At 51.9% G+C, this 16,547-nt stretch overlaps 2 protein-coding genes across 8 annotated transcripts in view; one reads left to right on the top strand and one right to left on the bottom strand.

Moving 5' to 3' along the window:
* Positions 1–13,311, top strand: part of PIGL (phosphatidylinositol glycan anchor biosynthesis class L) — a 49,722-nt gene extending 36,411 nt beyond the window's left edge. The window contains exons 5-8 of one of the 5 annotated variants that reach the window (XM_070774378.1): positions 1,241–1,272; positions 3,000–3,133; positions 11,810–11,907; positions 13,150–13,311. In XM_070774378.1, the coding sequence (XP_070630479.1) occupies positions 1,241–1,272; positions 3,000–3,133; positions 11,810–11,899 (256 nt within the window). In that variant the 3' untranslated portion in view covers positions 11,900–11,907; positions 13,150–13,311. Of the gene's footprint in view, positions 1–1,240; positions 1,273–2,999; positions 3,134–5,016; positions 5,488–11,809 lie in introns of those variants that run through there. The other 4 variants (XR_011562237.1, XM_019980619.2, XM_019980621.2 and 1 more) reach the window with 4 other exon arrangements.
* Positions 7,302–15,536, bottom strand: CENPV (centromere protein V). 3 transcript variants are annotated; one of them, XM_070774381.1, is made up of 5 exons: positions 15,140–15,536; positions 13,064–13,162; positions 11,749–11,818; positions 8,485–8,599; positions 7,302–7,747 (listed from the first exon to the last, which is right to left on the bottom strand). In XM_070774381.1, the coding sequence occupies exons 1-5, from the start codon at positions 15,490–15,492 to the stop codon at positions 7,737–7,739; spliced, it is 648 nt and encodes a 215-aa protein (XP_070630482.1). In that variant the 5' UTR covers positions 15,493–15,536; the 3' UTR covers positions 7,302–7,736. The 3 variants fall into 3 exon arrangements, with proteins under 3 accessions (XP_070630482.1, XP_070630480.1, XP_070630481.1); XM_070774379.1 differs by having other exon boundaries at positions 7,302–7,607; XM_070774380.1 differs by lacking the exon at positions 7,302–7,747 and adding an exon at positions 7,762–7,929.
* Positions 15,537–16,547: the final 1,011 nt, after the last annotated feature.

The raw sequence follows: 16,547 nt of genomic DNA, 5'->3' as shown, positions 1-16,547 counted from the left end.
TTCTTGCCTGGGAAATCCCATGGACAGAGGAACCTGGCAGGCTATAGCCCACTGGAGTTGCAATGAGTCACACACAACTGAGCGACTAACAACCACGACCACACAACTAACAACCATGACCACCACCTGCATTTAACTGGTTAAAAAAAAAAAACAAACCCTCACAGATCTTGAGGGACTTCTCTGGGGTCATACAGACCAGTAGCTTATGTCCTGATCTCTTGAGCCTGCTCCTCTTGGGCCCAAAAGCAGCTTGCTGGACCCAGCCTAGGGAAGGGAGAGGGCAGCTTGAGGTCAAGGACTGACTCTACACCTTTCTTCTGAATGTGCCCGTTCTCTTCAGGGCTTGAAGATGTGTCTCCAGGGTACCTCTCTCCTGCCCTTAGATCTGCCTCTGAGCTCTTTCCTTGGAGTTCATCCCCAGGGCTCCACCCAGAGTGCAGGATGAGCTGCCTCTGAGCTCGGCATTTTCTATTTCTCAAGCTCTGTAAGTCAGGCCAACTTCTTGTCTTTAATCCCTGCTCCTGAGAACCCCTTCCCCATGAGTCCATACGTCTGTGTGTTGGGGTGTGGGGGAAGGGGACTCTTTGTCCCATTGCCCACCTGTCAGGTTCCGAAACAAGGATTTCATTTTCATATTGCTGTTGGACCCAGCTCACCCCTCCTCTTAGGATACACACTTTTTTCTCACCACACTGCACAGCATGTGGGATCTTAGTTCCCTGACTAGGGATTGAACCTGCGCCCTCTGCAGTGGAAGCACCAAGTCTTAATGACTGGACCCCCAGGGAATCCCCTCACGCCTCCTCTTAGGGCAGTGAGCACAGAATGGCCTCTACTGCTAAGAGGTGTGTGCAAGGGGAGAGGACTGTCAGGGAAGAAATACCAATGAACACTTTACATATTTTCCCACCACACTCACATCACAATCTCATAAAGGAGAAAAACTCTGAAGAGTCCATTGTTACTTTCATCTCTGGTGGGCACAGCTTGGACCAGGGCACCTCATAAGCCACTGGTCATCTCCAGATTGGCTGACCTTGGATGAAGGACCCGCCCTAGCCCCTTCAGCCGTAGCCAGAGCTATGGAGTCCAAGGAATCTCTGTGGTGACTTATGCTCAAGAACCTGCCTGGAAACCTACGTGGAGGGACCCCAAGGTGGGGCAGGCCAGGCTCTGACAGCCCCTCCCATTAACTGCAGAGGGTTCTCACTTGCACTCTCTCCGTGTTCTCTGCCAGGACCCTGCAGGCAGAAGGGAAGCTACCCAAAGGTAAGGCCATGCCCTGTTGCAACAGGTTGCTGCCACTGTCCCTCTAAATGTGCTAAATATACAGAGAGCTGCCCTTGGCCCAGTGGCGGGAGGGGGGCAGACAGGGAGGCAGGGCCACACTGTCCTGACTCAGCTCACTGTGCCTGTCACAGTGGGTTCCCCAGGTCTCACGGTCAAGTTGTGTCCACTGAGAAGTATCCTCTGTGTGTGAGGGAGGAGGGGGTGTCATCAGGGTTCTCTAGAGAAATGGACCAACAGGACATGCAGATAGACAGATGTGCTTCTGTATATATTATACACATACAGATGTTTACACAGCATCACTGACTCAATGGACATGAGTCTGAGCAAACGCCGGGAGAAGGAAAGGACAGACGAGCCTGGCTTGCTGTGGTCCATGGGGTCACAAAGTGTTGGGCACGACTTAGCAACAGAACAACAACAATAATATATAAAAAGGAATTGGCTCACATGATTATGGAGGCCAAGAAATCAAGGATCCACCACCTGCAAGCTGGAGGCCTAGGAGAGCCAGGGCGTCCTGGCTGAGTCCAAAGGCCTGAGAACAGGGAGCCGATAGGGTCAGTCTTGATCTTGGGCAGACGAGCAGGGTCCAGCTCTGCAGTCGGACAGAAGGGGACACGTTCTCCCTCCCTCGATGGACTGGACAAGACCGATCCAGGCCTTCTGCTTTCCCCAGTCATCCAGTTCAGATGTGAAACCCACAGACACACCCAGAAACAATTTTGACCAAGAACCTGGGACCCATATGGGCTGACACAGGACGTAACCACTTCTGTGGGCCTTGCCCCTCACCTGCCCGGCTTTCTCCCTGGCCAGCTTCTATCCCACCTCTAGTGTCCTTTCAGGATGTCCATCCAAGCTCACATCTATCCCCCAGGTAACTGACCAGGCTGTAGGTGACTGCTGGGTGCTGGACAGGTCTGAAACACTTCCTAACTCACGGGAAGGCGTCTGACCGCCCTCACCTCCCTGAGCCAGTTTCTTTGTGGACATGCACCCCTCACAGGAGAGCCCTGGGGACTGAATGATGGACCCCCAGGCAGCATGCCCTCTCTGGGTGGGCTTCTGGCTGGTGAAGCTGCAGGGGCTCAGGAACATAGCTCTGGTGTGTTTGCTCAACCCCGGAAGACAGCCCCGCTGGCGCTAGTGGGAAAGAACCCACCTGCCAATGCAGGAGACAGAAGAGACCTGGGTTGGGAAGGTCCCCTGGAGAAGGGAATGGCAACCCACTTCAGTATTCTTGCCTGGAGAACCCCATGGACAGAGGAGCCTGGCATGTACTCATGAAGAGTTGGACACGACTGAGCAGCTAACCACATGGCATGTGGGAGACAGGCGGGTCCCACACTCACAAATGACCAACAACCCATCATACAGACGAGAAACTTGAGGCTCACTGAGGTGAAGGGACCTCCCCAAGCCCATGAGTTCTCCAGTGACGCAGGAGCCAGGCCTATAGCCTCCTAAGACAGAAAGTCTGCCTGCACCACTCCCCCCTTGGGTTTGACCCTGGCCTCCAGCAGCCAGTCTCTCCCTGCTGGGGGCACAGAGCACACAGAGGGTGGCCTCCAGGTGTTCTGGGCCCTTTCACCCTCTCATCTGTGAGAACAATGGGCAAAGAGCAGCTCTGATGCACACCAGTGGGGAGCTCAGGAAAACCAGCCTGGAGCTGCAAGTCACCCCGCCCTCCCCCGCCCCCGCAGGGTGCTCAGTGCTCACGCTCCAGTCTGTGAACCTGCTGCGCAAATACCTCTGTCTGCTGGACCTACCCTGCTCCCTGCTGCTCGCCCGCGACGCCCTCTTCGTGCTCACCCAACGTGAGGCAGCCCAGGCCCAGGTGAGGACCGCCCCTCGTCCCCACACCGCTCCCCCCGCCCCATCAGGTCCCCCAAAGCCCCTCACCCAAGGCCTTCCAAGTGGTTCTGTCCCCAGGGCAGGCCCACAGCCAGACACTGGGAGCCGTAGACCTTCAGGGACTTGCACCTTATCTTCTGAGTATAGAAACAGCACAACTGGAAAAAAAAAAAAAGTAACAATATAGGCTCAGTGTGGAAAGTCTGGGAGTAGATACATAAACGCAAGTCGAAAATAAAAATCATTCATCAAAACTACCTGCAACCCCATCCCATAGAGGTAATCACTCAAATACAAGAGTATTGACATATGTATGTAAAATGGGGTGACACAGAGCCTGCTGTTTGAAACCTACTTTAACATCTTGACCGTCTTTTCTGACATCCTTACGTGTTCAAATCTTAATGGCTGCCTGTGTTCCCTCGCACGGACATTGCCATAAAACAGTTCACAAACCCCTGAAGATTGGACATTTTGATTTATGGGTTTTTTACTGTTATACGTGGACCAGGCTTCCAGCTTGAGTCTTAAGAACTCAGACTTGTCAGCAGCCTCAGTAAAGACCAGTGGGCAGCCCACTGTTTGCCTGTTGAGGAGTCAGGCCAGGCGAGGCCCTCTTGGTGGAAAAGTGGTGGTCGGTGGGGGGCGGGGGTGGGGGGGGCGCGGTGGTCTGAGAAGCACTGGGCTAGCGACGAGGCTGCCAGGAGTTCTAGTCCTTAACCCTTTGCATTCATGTGGAACTCTGAGAGTAATTTTTTTTTTAATGTTTTAATTGGAGGATAATTGCTTTACAATGTTGTATTGTTTTCTTCTGATCAACACCATAAATCAGCTATATGTCTACACATGTCCCCTTCCTCTTGAACCTCCCTCCCACCTCACACCCCATCCCACCCCTCTAGGCCATCACAGAGCACCAGACTGAGCTCCCATTATCTATTTTACAGATGGTAATGTATATGTTCCAATGGTACTCTGAGAAAAATTTTTATTTAAAAATTGTGGTTGTATTTCCTGTTGAAACCACAGTATGTAATATTTTTGCCTGAATATAGTGATGTTCTCATTATCAGCTTCAAGCTTATAGTCATCACGGGGTATTTACATCTCTAAAGCCATGGATGTTCGAACAATGAATATAAAATGAGTTTTTTACGTAAATGTTTGCAATGATACTCGCTTAGATTATAAGCATTAGTTGTGGTCTTTACAGAAAAACAGGAACTGTATTTATAGGGTCTATCTAGTTAAATCAGTTGTTATGATCTATTCTATTTAGAAACCGAGCTACATTAGTTCTGAATAATAGGATAACATTCCCCCACCAGATGGCAAAGAGACCCCTGGACCTATGGGTACCACTTCCTTTCTTCTTCTCAGAGTGGCTGTATTTACCCAGCTTAGCTGATTCAGAGGAGTCTGGGCAGAAAACAGCCCTGCACGAGTCATATACATGGGGTAACGGGGCCAAAGGATGAAGAATATAGGCGGGGCAAAGGAGTGAAGAATGTAGGCTCGAGTCAACCTGAGGGCTCTGGGTTCCAATCTCAGCTTTACTACCTGCTTGCTATTTGAGATGGATGAGTTTCCTCATCTGTTAAAAAAAAAAAAGCAACAGTAAAGCCCTTCGCTCACAGGGTTGTGACTGAGATTGTGCTCGGCTGCATCAGCACCGGCTGGTCTTGTCATGGGGATGTCAGGAGATGGAGGGGTGGGGCGGGAAGCAGCCACTATAGGCCAATCCAGGGGATTTCGAAGGTCACAGGGGAAGCCAGGTCTGGCTGTGGCTCTGAGTGTGCAGGTGGGAGGAGGCAGATGGAAACAGCAGAGCCACCAGCTCCAGAACCACTCCTCTCGTCCCCCCAGAGAGCCATGTCCTGCCACCGCAGCCAGCTGCTCTGGTTCCGCCGCCTCTATATGCTGTTCTCCCGCTACATGAGGATTAACTCTCTGAACTTTCTCTGAGCCAGAACGGGCTCTCGGACCAAGAAACCAAGGGAAAGACAGCCAGGGAGCCCAGGGCCTGTCTGGAGCAGGCTTGTCTCCCCGAGTCAAGGACATCCCAGCATCAACCTGAGTTCCAGGGCCCTCTCCTCCAAACTGCCTGGCCTCTAATAAAATGGGAGCTGTGCAGACCCAACAGGCTGCCAGACCTGAGCGTCTTCCTCTGGGCGACAAAACCAAAGCCACCAAACACAAACCAAGCCAAGGACAACGACAGCTACCTTGCTAGCTTCTCGAGTTCTTATGTGGAACAGTTCACACAATGGCACAGTGTCTGTGAACTCCCTAACACAGACCTGCGATTATTATAAATAAACGTAAAGGTCTCTGGAATCCTGTCCTATGTCATGTATTTTCATGTTTTTTCCAAGGCAGGCTCACCCCCCATACACATGCAGAGCAGTCTATACTGAATTTGTTCAACCATAATTCCATGGCTTTATCTTTGTGGACTACACATCAGATTCAAATCTAGGGAAAACGCCTCCACAAGGGGACCTCCCAGGTGGTCCAGTGGCTAAGACTCCGCGCTCCCAATGCAGGGGACACGAGAAGAGCAAGATGCTACCAACAAAAAAAATGCAAGTTGCAAAACAAAACATACAGAAGCTGCTGCTGCTGCTAAGTCGCTTCAGTCGTGTCCAACTCTGTGCGACCCCATAGACAGCAGCCCATTAGGCTCCCCTGTCCCTGGGATTCTCCAGGCAAGAACACTGGAGTGGGTTGCCATTTCCTTCTCCAATGCATGAAAGTGAAAAGTGAAAGTGAAGTCGCTCAGTCGTGTCCGACTCTTAGCAACCCCATGGACTGCAGCCTACCAGGCTCCTCCATCCACGGGATTTTCCAGGCAAGAGTACTGGAGTGGGGTGCCATTGCCTTCTCCATACAGAATCTAGTAGTAAAGAATTCACCTGTCAATGCCAGAGACATACGAGATTTGAGTTTGATCCCTGGGTGGCGAAGATCCCCTGGAGAAAGGAATGGCAACCCACTCCAGTATTCTTGCCTGGAAAATCTCATGAACAGAGGAGCCTGGTGGGCTACAGTCCACAGGGTCGTGAAGACACGACTGAAGCGACTTAGCATTTGTTTTTAGGAGACACAAAACTATATGTTTTATATGCCACTGCAAGAGGGAGGCAGGTCAGAGGGGATGTTCACTGCACCATAATATACTCCTGTTTCACCTGTAGAATGTTTTACCAGCTCCTTCCAACCTGCCTTCAGCTGATGTGGTGACCACACAGAACCCCAGTCCATCTGGATGTCCTCCTCCTGCTCTTTTTTCTGGTCTACCCTCCCTCCCAGATAATTTCATAAGTCACTTTCCTAAAGCAAAGAGCAATACTTACTAAGCATTTGCCATTAGGTATGTACATATACACCCAGTAGTTGGTAATGGAAGGAATGCTTTAAGAAAGCATCTTATTGTAATAAATAAAGCACTGATTATGATAGGAAGCTACATGGAACACGGAGGGTGTGGCAGGGTACGGGTCGGAAGACGGTTTAGAACCCTCAGGGCTTCCCAGCACATATAGGACAGAGCCAAGATGCCACAGGCGGCTTCTATTTCTTTCTGACCCTCTATTTTTCCCACCACAAGTCTGGCTTTACCTTGTGCCCACACCTCTGTCCACAGCTGCTTCTCTCTTCTTTTCCCAAATCCTGCTTCCTTTAAAAACATAGGCTCAAAGTTATTGTTGATGGGTAGAGGGGGCTCAGTTTTGCAAAATGAAGAGCTGTGGAAATTGGTGGCACAAAACCGTAAACATACCCAGCACCACTGAGCTGTGCACTAGAAATTAATTTTGTGTATTTTACCACAATTGGCAGGGGGAGGGGGATCAGAAGCTGATTGACTTTAAAAAAAAAAGAAACAGGCTCCCATCACACTCCCCCAGAGGTTTTCCACAACTAGCTCCTTCTCCTCCAGACTCCTGGGTTCATGTTCTTGTCACAGCTTGGGTAGCTTGTGACCACTCACCAGCTCTCATTTGTCCTTTGACACCATCCCCCCCACCCCACCCCCCAGCCAGGCCAAGGCTACAAGAACCATAACAGTGCTCAGTAATTACCTGCCACTGAACCACTGGCCTCGGAAGCAAAACCAAAGGACAGGGAAGACGATAAACCAGAGGAACCGCTTTAATGTTAAAAATATTTATTTCTCTAGAAGATCGCACAAAAGTCAGGAAGGAGGACAGAAGGGTATCAACTAGCCTATGTCAAAATCAGCTAGGGGAGGACAAGAGCTGCCTGAAGACACTGGTGGCCGGAGCAGACTGCAGAGGCCGTAGGCCCTTCCTGGACAGGAGGCGTGGGAGCTCACTCCTTGGACATGTTCTTGATGGTCTTATGCTCCTTCATGGCCTTTTCCCAGTCGCTGCCATTGAACTCTTCCACCACCACGCTGCGCACGGTGCCCTCGTCCAGGCAGTGGGGGGCAATCCCTGCAGGGAGGTGGGCATGAAAGCCGGGAAGGCTCTCAGACAAACCCACCCCACAGCTCACCACGGCAGCTCCTGGCTCACTCTCCTTCTCTCAAACGGGGCTCAGGGGTGGCCAGGGCTGACTGTCATTCAACATCGAGCTGAGAGGACAAAAGAGAAAGGCTTGAGCCTGGAGCCACCTCTGCTGGGCAGCCTGAGGAATTCACAGGCCTCATCCAGGGCACTGAGGGGTAACTTTCTCAGCTTTAAATATGTCCCCATCCGTACAGGAAGGCAGGCGGGAAAGACGCTCCGTGTAGCAGGAAAGGAGCAGACAGGAGCTCTATGGGAAGAAGGGTAGGCGGGCAGGGTGACGTCAGGCCCCCCCCAAGGCTCAAGACAGCTGGCCCATGCAGTCCTGGAGGCTGCAGGCTTCCAGAAGCAGCCTCCATGGCTACTTCCTACCCGATTTGCATAGCGGCTGGTGTCATTCTTAACTGTCTAAGGGTGGTTTTGCCCCCAGATCCAAGAAGAGGGACCTGGGGTTTCCTTGTTTGTGTTTGAACAAACCCAGTTTTACTGGCATCATCACTGCTGTTCATCCTCACCTCCTTCACATGCCACCCCCGCCACCCCAGGCCCATGTCCTCCCCCTGCAGTGGGCCCCCCCGGCAGCATCCAGCTCCCACAGCAGCAGGAAATACGAGTCAGGACCGGAAGGTCTCTGGAGGCCCAGGGCCAGGCTATGCCGTGTCTGCGAAGAGTTCAGTGGGCGAGCCCCGCTCCTCTCACACACGTGAGGAGGATGGCCAGAGACTCCAGCACCCGTTCCAGAGCGTGTCTCACCCCAGGTGGCCACAGGGCGTTGGTGCCCCGAGCTTGCCCCCATTCCACTCACCGAAGCCTCCAGGGTTAGAGCGGGGAGAGTAAAAGCTCTGGACGCCACAGCGCTTACAGAAGGTGTGCTGCGCCTTGTGGGTATTGAAGGTGTACGTGGTGATGCTGTCGGCTCCCTGAGAGACACAGACAAGGAGCTTCAGTTGTCTTTTACAGAAATAAACCCTGTAAAAATCTCAGTGGGGAACGCCCTCTGGCCCGGCTCCCAGGGTCACGAGGACACGTCCTGTCTGAAGTTGGGGCCCATCCTCACAACCTGGAGACCCATCAGCCTGGAGCATGACAACTCAGGGCTCCCTGCACACAAAACCTCTGACCTTGAGCTCCCCACTGCGGCCCAGGCCTAAATGAGGAGGCATCAAGTGAGGGACTGGGTCCCCGTGTCCCCAGACAGCACCGCTCAAGGCCTTGAGAACATGCTCGCTGGACTCAAATTCATCTACAAAGGACCAGGAAAGGACATCACAGGCTAACATCCCTAATGGAGACACAGACAGGAGACCCAGCAGAGGACGTGCACAGACAGTTCAGAGAAACCGGAGAACAAGTCTCTCTTTAACCTTTGACACGATATCCATGCTCATGAACTGCAGTGAGGTATGCTCTTCATTGTCCCGGGGAAAAATCACCAACTGAGCTTACTCAGAACTGCGTGTGTAGAGAAACGTGCACTCCTGGATGTGAGTCACAGGAGTACAAATCCACAACACTGGATAATATCTGCCAACATTGCAAAACGCACACTTTCTCTAACCCAGCAATGCCACTTTTAGAAATGTATCTTGCAATTAAAACTCTGTATTTTATCCAACCACGTGGATATAGGTGTTAACGCACCATCTGTAAAGGCGAAACCTTATAAAAAATGGAAACTGTCCCAGAGAAGATTAAAGGAATCAAGTACAGACATTAGAATGGAATCTCTTCGAGTTTTGAAAAGAATGAGGCAATTCCACTTAGAAATACTAACAAGCAGACAATCTCCAAGGTTACAGAGGGAACTGAAAAGGCGAGGTTTGAAACAATTTGTGCAGTACACTACCATTCCTATTTTTAAAAAGCACACACCCTGGCACGCACTTTCAAAGAATAACTGAGAAAGCAGCAGTTTATCTCTGGAGACACTGGGTGCCTGAAGGGTCAGAGGTTTCCACATGTCTTCCCGACCATCACCATGGAGAGGGTCCCTCGGAGCCACACAGAGAAGTGGCTCCCTGAGGGGCCTCTTCTCAACACCCCCGCCCCCAACCTCTCCTCCACATACAGGCAGCAGGGAACAGTCACGTGGTCCCCAACCACGCAGGGGTATCTGATCAAACACTTCCCCTCAAGAAACTCACAGTCTCACGGCCTCCTGGGTCTCATCAGCATGAGAGCCCAGTGCTGACACCAGACCCTGTCCATGCATCCAACCACCAGCCTGACCCACCCTCGAAATTTCTGCTGAACACATGGCCCATCTTAGTTGTAACGCCCTGTACGTTCAACCTCCCTGCTTACTTCTGTCTCCCTGCCCTGTCAGAAATTACCACCATGACGACAGACCCATGGTCAATTCTCCCGACCCCAGGGGTCACACCCTCTGAGCCTGACCAGTCCTACCATTCTAAGGATGCTCATTTCCAGCCTGCCCACTGGTCTGCCTCCACCCTCTGGCCACGAAGGCCAACCTGCAGCTCCTTGGACATGCAGAGTGTGCGCCCCCAACAGCCTCATCTCTAGGGGTCTGCCCAAGCCCACCGAGACTCGCCACCAGTCGGCCTCTGCCACACTGCCCTGCTTAACTCTCCACATGGCACTTCTAGGCCTCTTATTTCTCTGTCTCCCCTTTGTAAAACATAAGCCCTGAGGGGACAAGGGCCTCGTCTGCCACATAAACTGCTGGGTTTCAGTGTGACAGAGCCTGGCACACAAGAGGTGCCCATAAACACTGCTGAATCAAAGAATGAGTTCTGTACTTAATTTTAAAGGACAAACAGAAAATTGCTCCTTCAACAGGCTGGGTCAGAGAAGAGAACAGTGCAGTAAACACCAGGGCAATGACTGGCGGGCGGGCCCATGGAGGGGACAAAGTGGGTAACTCTCAACTCTGAAACCGAGGGCCCCTGGCCGCCCATGTGTCTTCGGGGACCACTTGTCCCAAGGGGTTGGGCCACAGTCTCTAGCTGGCACCCGGGGGAGGGGTCTCGTGGGAAAGACAAGGGCAGGCCTGCTGCCCACTGGCACCCTCCTCCCCACATAAGACACCCATGGGAAAGATCCAGGGCAGACAAAGAAAAGCAGACAAACTGACCCAAAGTGACTGGGATTAAATTTCAGCTTCTCCTTCCAGACACTCACTGAGGGGCCACTCAGTGCCAAGGCCCTGGGGCCACGAGCGCAGACATGACCAGAGGTGCTTCCAGGAGGCCCTCCTGACCCAGGGAAGGAGACCTTCGCACAGGTCACAACCCCAAAGCAAAGACACTGATCAGACCACAGCAGGCAATGGGACCCAAGGACCAATCACAGCTCCATCCCACCCCGTGAGCAGAGTGCCAAAGCTTCTGTACTCTTTGACCAGAGATTTTACTTCCATGAGAACTGATCCAAAGAAACAATTTCTAAATTATTAAAGACTTAGGCACAGGGAGGTTCAAGATAGCACTGCACTCAACCTAGACGTTCAACTGTAGAAAATCACTTGTGGCACATTCATATAACAAAAAACACTACAAATATAGCCATAATTGTATAAGTAGGAAGTGGCTATGGCCGGGGAGGGGGTGGAGAGGAAGCCAGGGGCCAAGGGACGGTGGCAGGAAGGCCTTTCTCTCTTTACCTTGCAAAGCTGGGACCAAGCACAAAAAATTCCCCCAAAGAATAAAGTTAAAAATCTTTTCAATCATTTATTTTTCATTGGGAAATGGTAAGAGTCATTTATAATACAGAAAATGAGGTAAAATTCTGTGCTGAGAAAAACGCATATATTTAGACGTATTCATCCATGTCCAAAATAATGCACAAGGACACACACCAAAACACAATAATGGTTACCTTTGATTGAGAGGATCTGGGTGATCTTAAATTTATTTTTTGATCCTCCATGTTTATACATAATGGATCAAATATGTATCCAAAATATAAAGGAGAAAAATAACGTAACTTTTTAAAGAGAAGCATGAAACCTGGGTGACAGGGAAAGTAAAGCCCCCGAGAGGCCCAGGAGGCTCCCGGCCCCCTGTAAGCCAGGGCAGGGCCCCCCAGCCCCGCTCAAAACACTCACCTTCAGAAGCTTGAAGCGAGAGGCAGGGACAATGAAATGTTTGTTCTGCTTCTTCTTGCAGATGCTGCAGCTACGGAAAGACACGAGCAGACCCCGGACAGTGAACAACCCTATGTGCCCTCTGGGTTTCCCGGTCCCAGGAGCCGGCTGACCATGGAGGTGAAGGCCCTCTCACTGCCCTCCAAGGAAGGGTGGCTCAGGCAGGCAGGTTGGGTGCCTGGGGGCCTCTGCTCCGCAGGTCCACAGCCAGCAGTGCAAGCCACACAACCCTAAGAAAACCAGGACGTGCAGAACCACGTTCCCGCTCCCCACCCCCGCCCCCACCCCTGGTTTACGAGCGACAGGAAGGGTGGGTTCACAGAAATCTAGCATCAGGCAGATCTCTGCTCTCCGCCTCGGGATCCACATCCCCCGCAGAAACGGACAAGGAAGCCTAGGTCCCCTGACCTCCTCTGCACATCAGAGGAAGCCCAGCTCCACAGCCCACAGGTCCTCAGAAGTAAACCTAAGTCCCTTGTTTTAGTCCCCCTTTTACGAAACTCTAATTCCACACGGGGTCCTCTAACAGCTTATTCCATAGGGCTGCTTCTTCCATCTGTTAGTACTGGGTCAGGTCCCCGCGGGAGGAATTCCATGGAATTTATTCATTCTTCACATATAACCCAGGCACCATGGCACCAAGGGGCAGAAAGAACTGGCTATTGTTGAACAGTCAGTTACACACCAACCACAGGTCAGAAGGCAAGCCTGGAGGGCCTGACCTATCACAAGGTGGGCAGGTGCTGACAGCGGGCCCTCTGCTGTCCCTGGTAGCGCCACTTGCCTCACCTAGACAGATGCGCCAGGTGGCCTGGGGCATGGCAAGCTTCCAGGTGTGCATGCACTTGCCTCACCCCACCCAATTCTGTGGAGTTCTGCAGACTCTGCCCAAGGCCTTTCATCCAGCATCCAGCCCAACCATCTTCAAGGTACCACTCTCTCCCACACACGGGTGGCACTCGTCTCTGAGAAACTGCCTGGCCCGAGTTGAGGGAACCCTCCATGTCCCCTGAAGCTGTGCTGCAGGACTGAGCTGTGTCACACACACAGCAGGCTGTTATTCTTAGCCTCCCGCCATCTTTTAAATTTTTAAAGAAAACATCTAACACACATAAAAGGAAAAAACAGTACATGAACCTTTATGTTCCCATCACCTGACCCCAATTCCCTGCTCACGGCCATGGTGGTTTCACCTGGATCCCAACTCCCCAGACGATGCTGAAGTGCCCTCAGGCGCTGTGTCCTCTGAAACAATGTAGGAAAAGACGACACTCACTTGCAGTCGAAGATGTGCAGGTCAGCCGAGGCCCAAACTTCAAAGCGCACGGCCCCACAGTGGCAGCCTCCTGTGTGTTTCACCAGGCCCTGGTATTCGCTGGAGGGAGAAATCAGAGAGATTAGGATTCCTAAGCCGTCAGGCCGCAGTGGAAAGAGAGCAACAAGATGGAACTGGAGTCTTCACGGGACAAGGGGGACACATTTCTGCTTTTGAGGTGCCCTCAGTTTTATAAAAGGATTCAGTGCCTTCTGTGTCTACGAGCTCTTTTTTCCACTTCTATTTTGTTAAGTCGCAGAATAAATTATTCCCAATGTATGGAAAAGAGAGAACTGGGGTGAAGATCCTAAACCAGCCACCTGAACATTTTTATTTATATGGCCAGTACTAATTAAGATTTTTTATAAGCAGGGCAATAAAAAAACTAGGGACAGTAGACAGGGTCCCGGCCTTAGGGACCTTGAGCAGCCATTACACAAATTACTGAATATTTACATGACTGTGAAAAAGGGTGTACAGGCTGCTGAGAAAAAGAAAGACAAGAGGATCAGACAGAGTCCTGTGGTTCAGAAGAGTCTTTGAGAAAGTTAACAAAAGGCTCCTGTAATTCTGCTGCATTTCCCTCTGGTATTTTGCATACATGTGAATTTTTACAGAGCTATTTGTATACATTATGTTCAACTTTAATCCCTTTAAAACTTGTAAGTCAGGTCCTTCATTGGACATTATTAAGATTTGATAAATATCATCCAAGTACTTTCCAGAAGGGCTAAACACTCTTATCAGTAATGAATGAGAAAACATTTCACTGAATCTTCTCAAGCAATAATTACAGGAAAAGGAGCTTGCTGCAGCTTTAATTTGCATTTATTTGGTTACCAAGACTGTATGCTTTTTCATGTTTCTATACAAGCTGACTCCATTAATTTGATGTATTTTTTCCCCTGCATACACAAATAATGCTTATGGTAAAAAACAAACCTTACAACATTGGACAGTGCTAAAGATGAGAGCCTCCTAACACCCAAAGGGACCCACAGTTAACTGTTTGCTCTATGATCCTCCAGATTCATACAATAATGTTTTAACAGTAACAGTGAAGTTACATATTCTAATTTAGTTTTTCTTTCTTGAATGAATGTAACTTGCGCCAATCTGATAGGTTAAAAACAACAACAACAACAACTCACCCTTTCACTTCAACACTTTGAAATCTTTTTTTTTTTTTTTTTGCCATTTATCAGTTTGTTTTAAAATCTAAATTTACTCCAAATCTGCGTTTTACGACACTGGGCAGTAGCTAGCACACTTTAAGGGCTCAAAATTGTTGGATGATGTAGATTTTTAAATGTTCAGCCTACAGTCCAAGATGATAAACCAAAAAGTGAAGCGCACGGAAAACCCAATATTTCATCTCTGAGAAGCACTCGCCTAACGAAGAGAATTTCTTACGGACAAAAGACAAAAAAACACTTTTAAGAAAAAGAGATCCTCGAGTTGTTATGCAATTGTTGGGTTGTTTTGTTTTTGGGGGGGAGAGGTTCTAGTGAAACACGACTGACAATGAAATATTAAGGGCGCTACAGGGCAGGGGCCTCATCTAGACGACGAGGCGCCCCCCGGAGCTAACAGCTCGCTGCGAACCCCACGGCCCGTCCAAAGTCCTTCTGGGGCAGCTGGGAAGCCGGGGGTCCTTGGCCCGCGGTCGCAAAGCGGGGGGAAGCAGAGCCCCGGGCCTTGGAGCGCTCGCGGAGGTTCCGAACCCAGCGGCCCGCTCGGTCTTCCAGCCGCCTGGCTCCGCGCACTGCGCGCGCTGTAACCGAGCCGCCGGTCTACCCGGAGGCTCCGAACTGTCCCAGCGCCTCTCGCCCCGTCCCTGCCCTCACAGCCGCTCTCCAAACACACATGCACAAACACGAAAGAGGCCCCGGGACCGGGAGCCGCGCCGACCCTCATCCCGGGAAGGCTGCCGCCTCGGCGCGCAGCGCGGGCCGGGCGGAGGCCTTTGTCCGGCCGGTGCGCGGCTCGAGCACCGTGGCGACGTTAGGGGCGCCGGCCCGGCCGCGCCGCACTCACTAAGTGTCCAGCAGCAGCTTGGCGGCGCCCTCGAAGCTGAGCCTCTGCCGCTTTTGGAAGGTCTCCCAGCGCTCCCGCTGCTCGCCCAGGTCCAGCTCGGACGCGGTAAGCGCCGAGGGCGGAGGCGGGGGCAACGGCGGCACCGGCGGCGGCTCCCCGGGGCCCGCCTCCTGCACCGGCGGCGACCGTCGCTTGGCCGCCGGCTGCCTCGCCGCCGCCCGGCTCCCGCCCCCGGCCTGAACCGCGGGCCGCCGTGCGCGATCGGCACTAGGGGCCGAGGCAGGGGCCCTGGAGGTCCCCGGCCGCTTCTGCCCGCGTGGCTTGGTCGCCCCGCCGCTTCTCGCCCGCCGCATGGCTCCCGCAGCCTGGCGCGCAGGCCTCTCCGCCGCGCGTCCCCGCTCACCCGCGCGCCCGCAGCGCCCCGCGCGCTACCACCGTCCGCGCGCGCCCGCCGCCCCTCTGGCATACGGGGCGCCGCGCCCGCCCCGCCCCGCCCCGGCCGCTGTCCGGCCTCGGCCCCCGCCCCGCCCGCACCTGGCCACCGCGAGCGCACCCACCCCTGCTCGCCGCGGGGCCCGCACCTGCGCCGCTCCAGCCGGCAAGCCCTGCGGGACCGCGCCTCGGGCCTCGGCTCCCGACACTCGAGGCCCGTTTGCACCTGCCGCGAAGCCTCCTGGCCTCCTGAAACCCCTGAGTGCTTCCTCCTGCCTTCCTGAGGCCTGGGTCACCCTGAATTCCCAGTCACACGCGAGCAGGCACCCCGGGACAACTTCATCTCGGATGAGGACAGCACCTGCCTGGCAGGAGCCATCGTGCGCCCGAATGAGCTAGGTAATGTGGATAAATGACCTGCCTCTCCGGGACAAGCAGCAGCTGAAATCAAAGTTCTCACACTTGGGCTTTCCTGACAGATTATAAAACAGCGTCTTCAGGAGCTTGATAGTCAACAGATTTTTTAAATTTAGTAAGTGAATGAACTCCACACCAAATTCCATTATTATGGTTCTATTGATCACAGCACCAATTTAAAGACAAACTCACAAGAACCACTGATGGAACTCAAATATTTTCCAAACCTATTTTGTTGCCCTATTTTATTCTGATCTTGAAAGAAATAACATTTTTATATAATAACTTTTAACTAATTTTTTGTGCCCTACTTCCTTAATTTTCACCTTCCTTTGTTAATTGTTTTTATCTTATCGTTAGTTTATTGAATTAAATACAGAGGTTCTTTTAGTATTTTTTGTTGTTCAGCCGCTAGGTTGTTTGACTCTTCGATCCCATGGACTGTAGCACACCAGACTCTTCTGTCCTCCACTATCTCCTGGAGTTTGCTCAAATTTATGTCCATTGAGTCAGTGATGCCATCCAACCATCTCATTCTCTGCCACCTCTTCCCTTTTTG

The sequence above is a fragment of the Bos indicus genome, chromosome 19 (assembly GCF_029378745.1).
Source record: "Bos indicus isolate NIAB-ARS_2022 breed Sahiwal x Tharparkar chromosome 19, NIAB-ARS_B.indTharparkar_mat_pri_1.0, whole genome shotgun sequence".
NCBI classification, from domain to species: domain Eukaryota; kingdom Metazoa; phylum Chordata; class Mammalia; order Artiodactyla; family Bovidae; genus Bos; species Bos indicus.
Note: the sequence above shows the minus strand (reverse complement) of the source record. Positions and strands in the feature narration are given on the sequence as shown.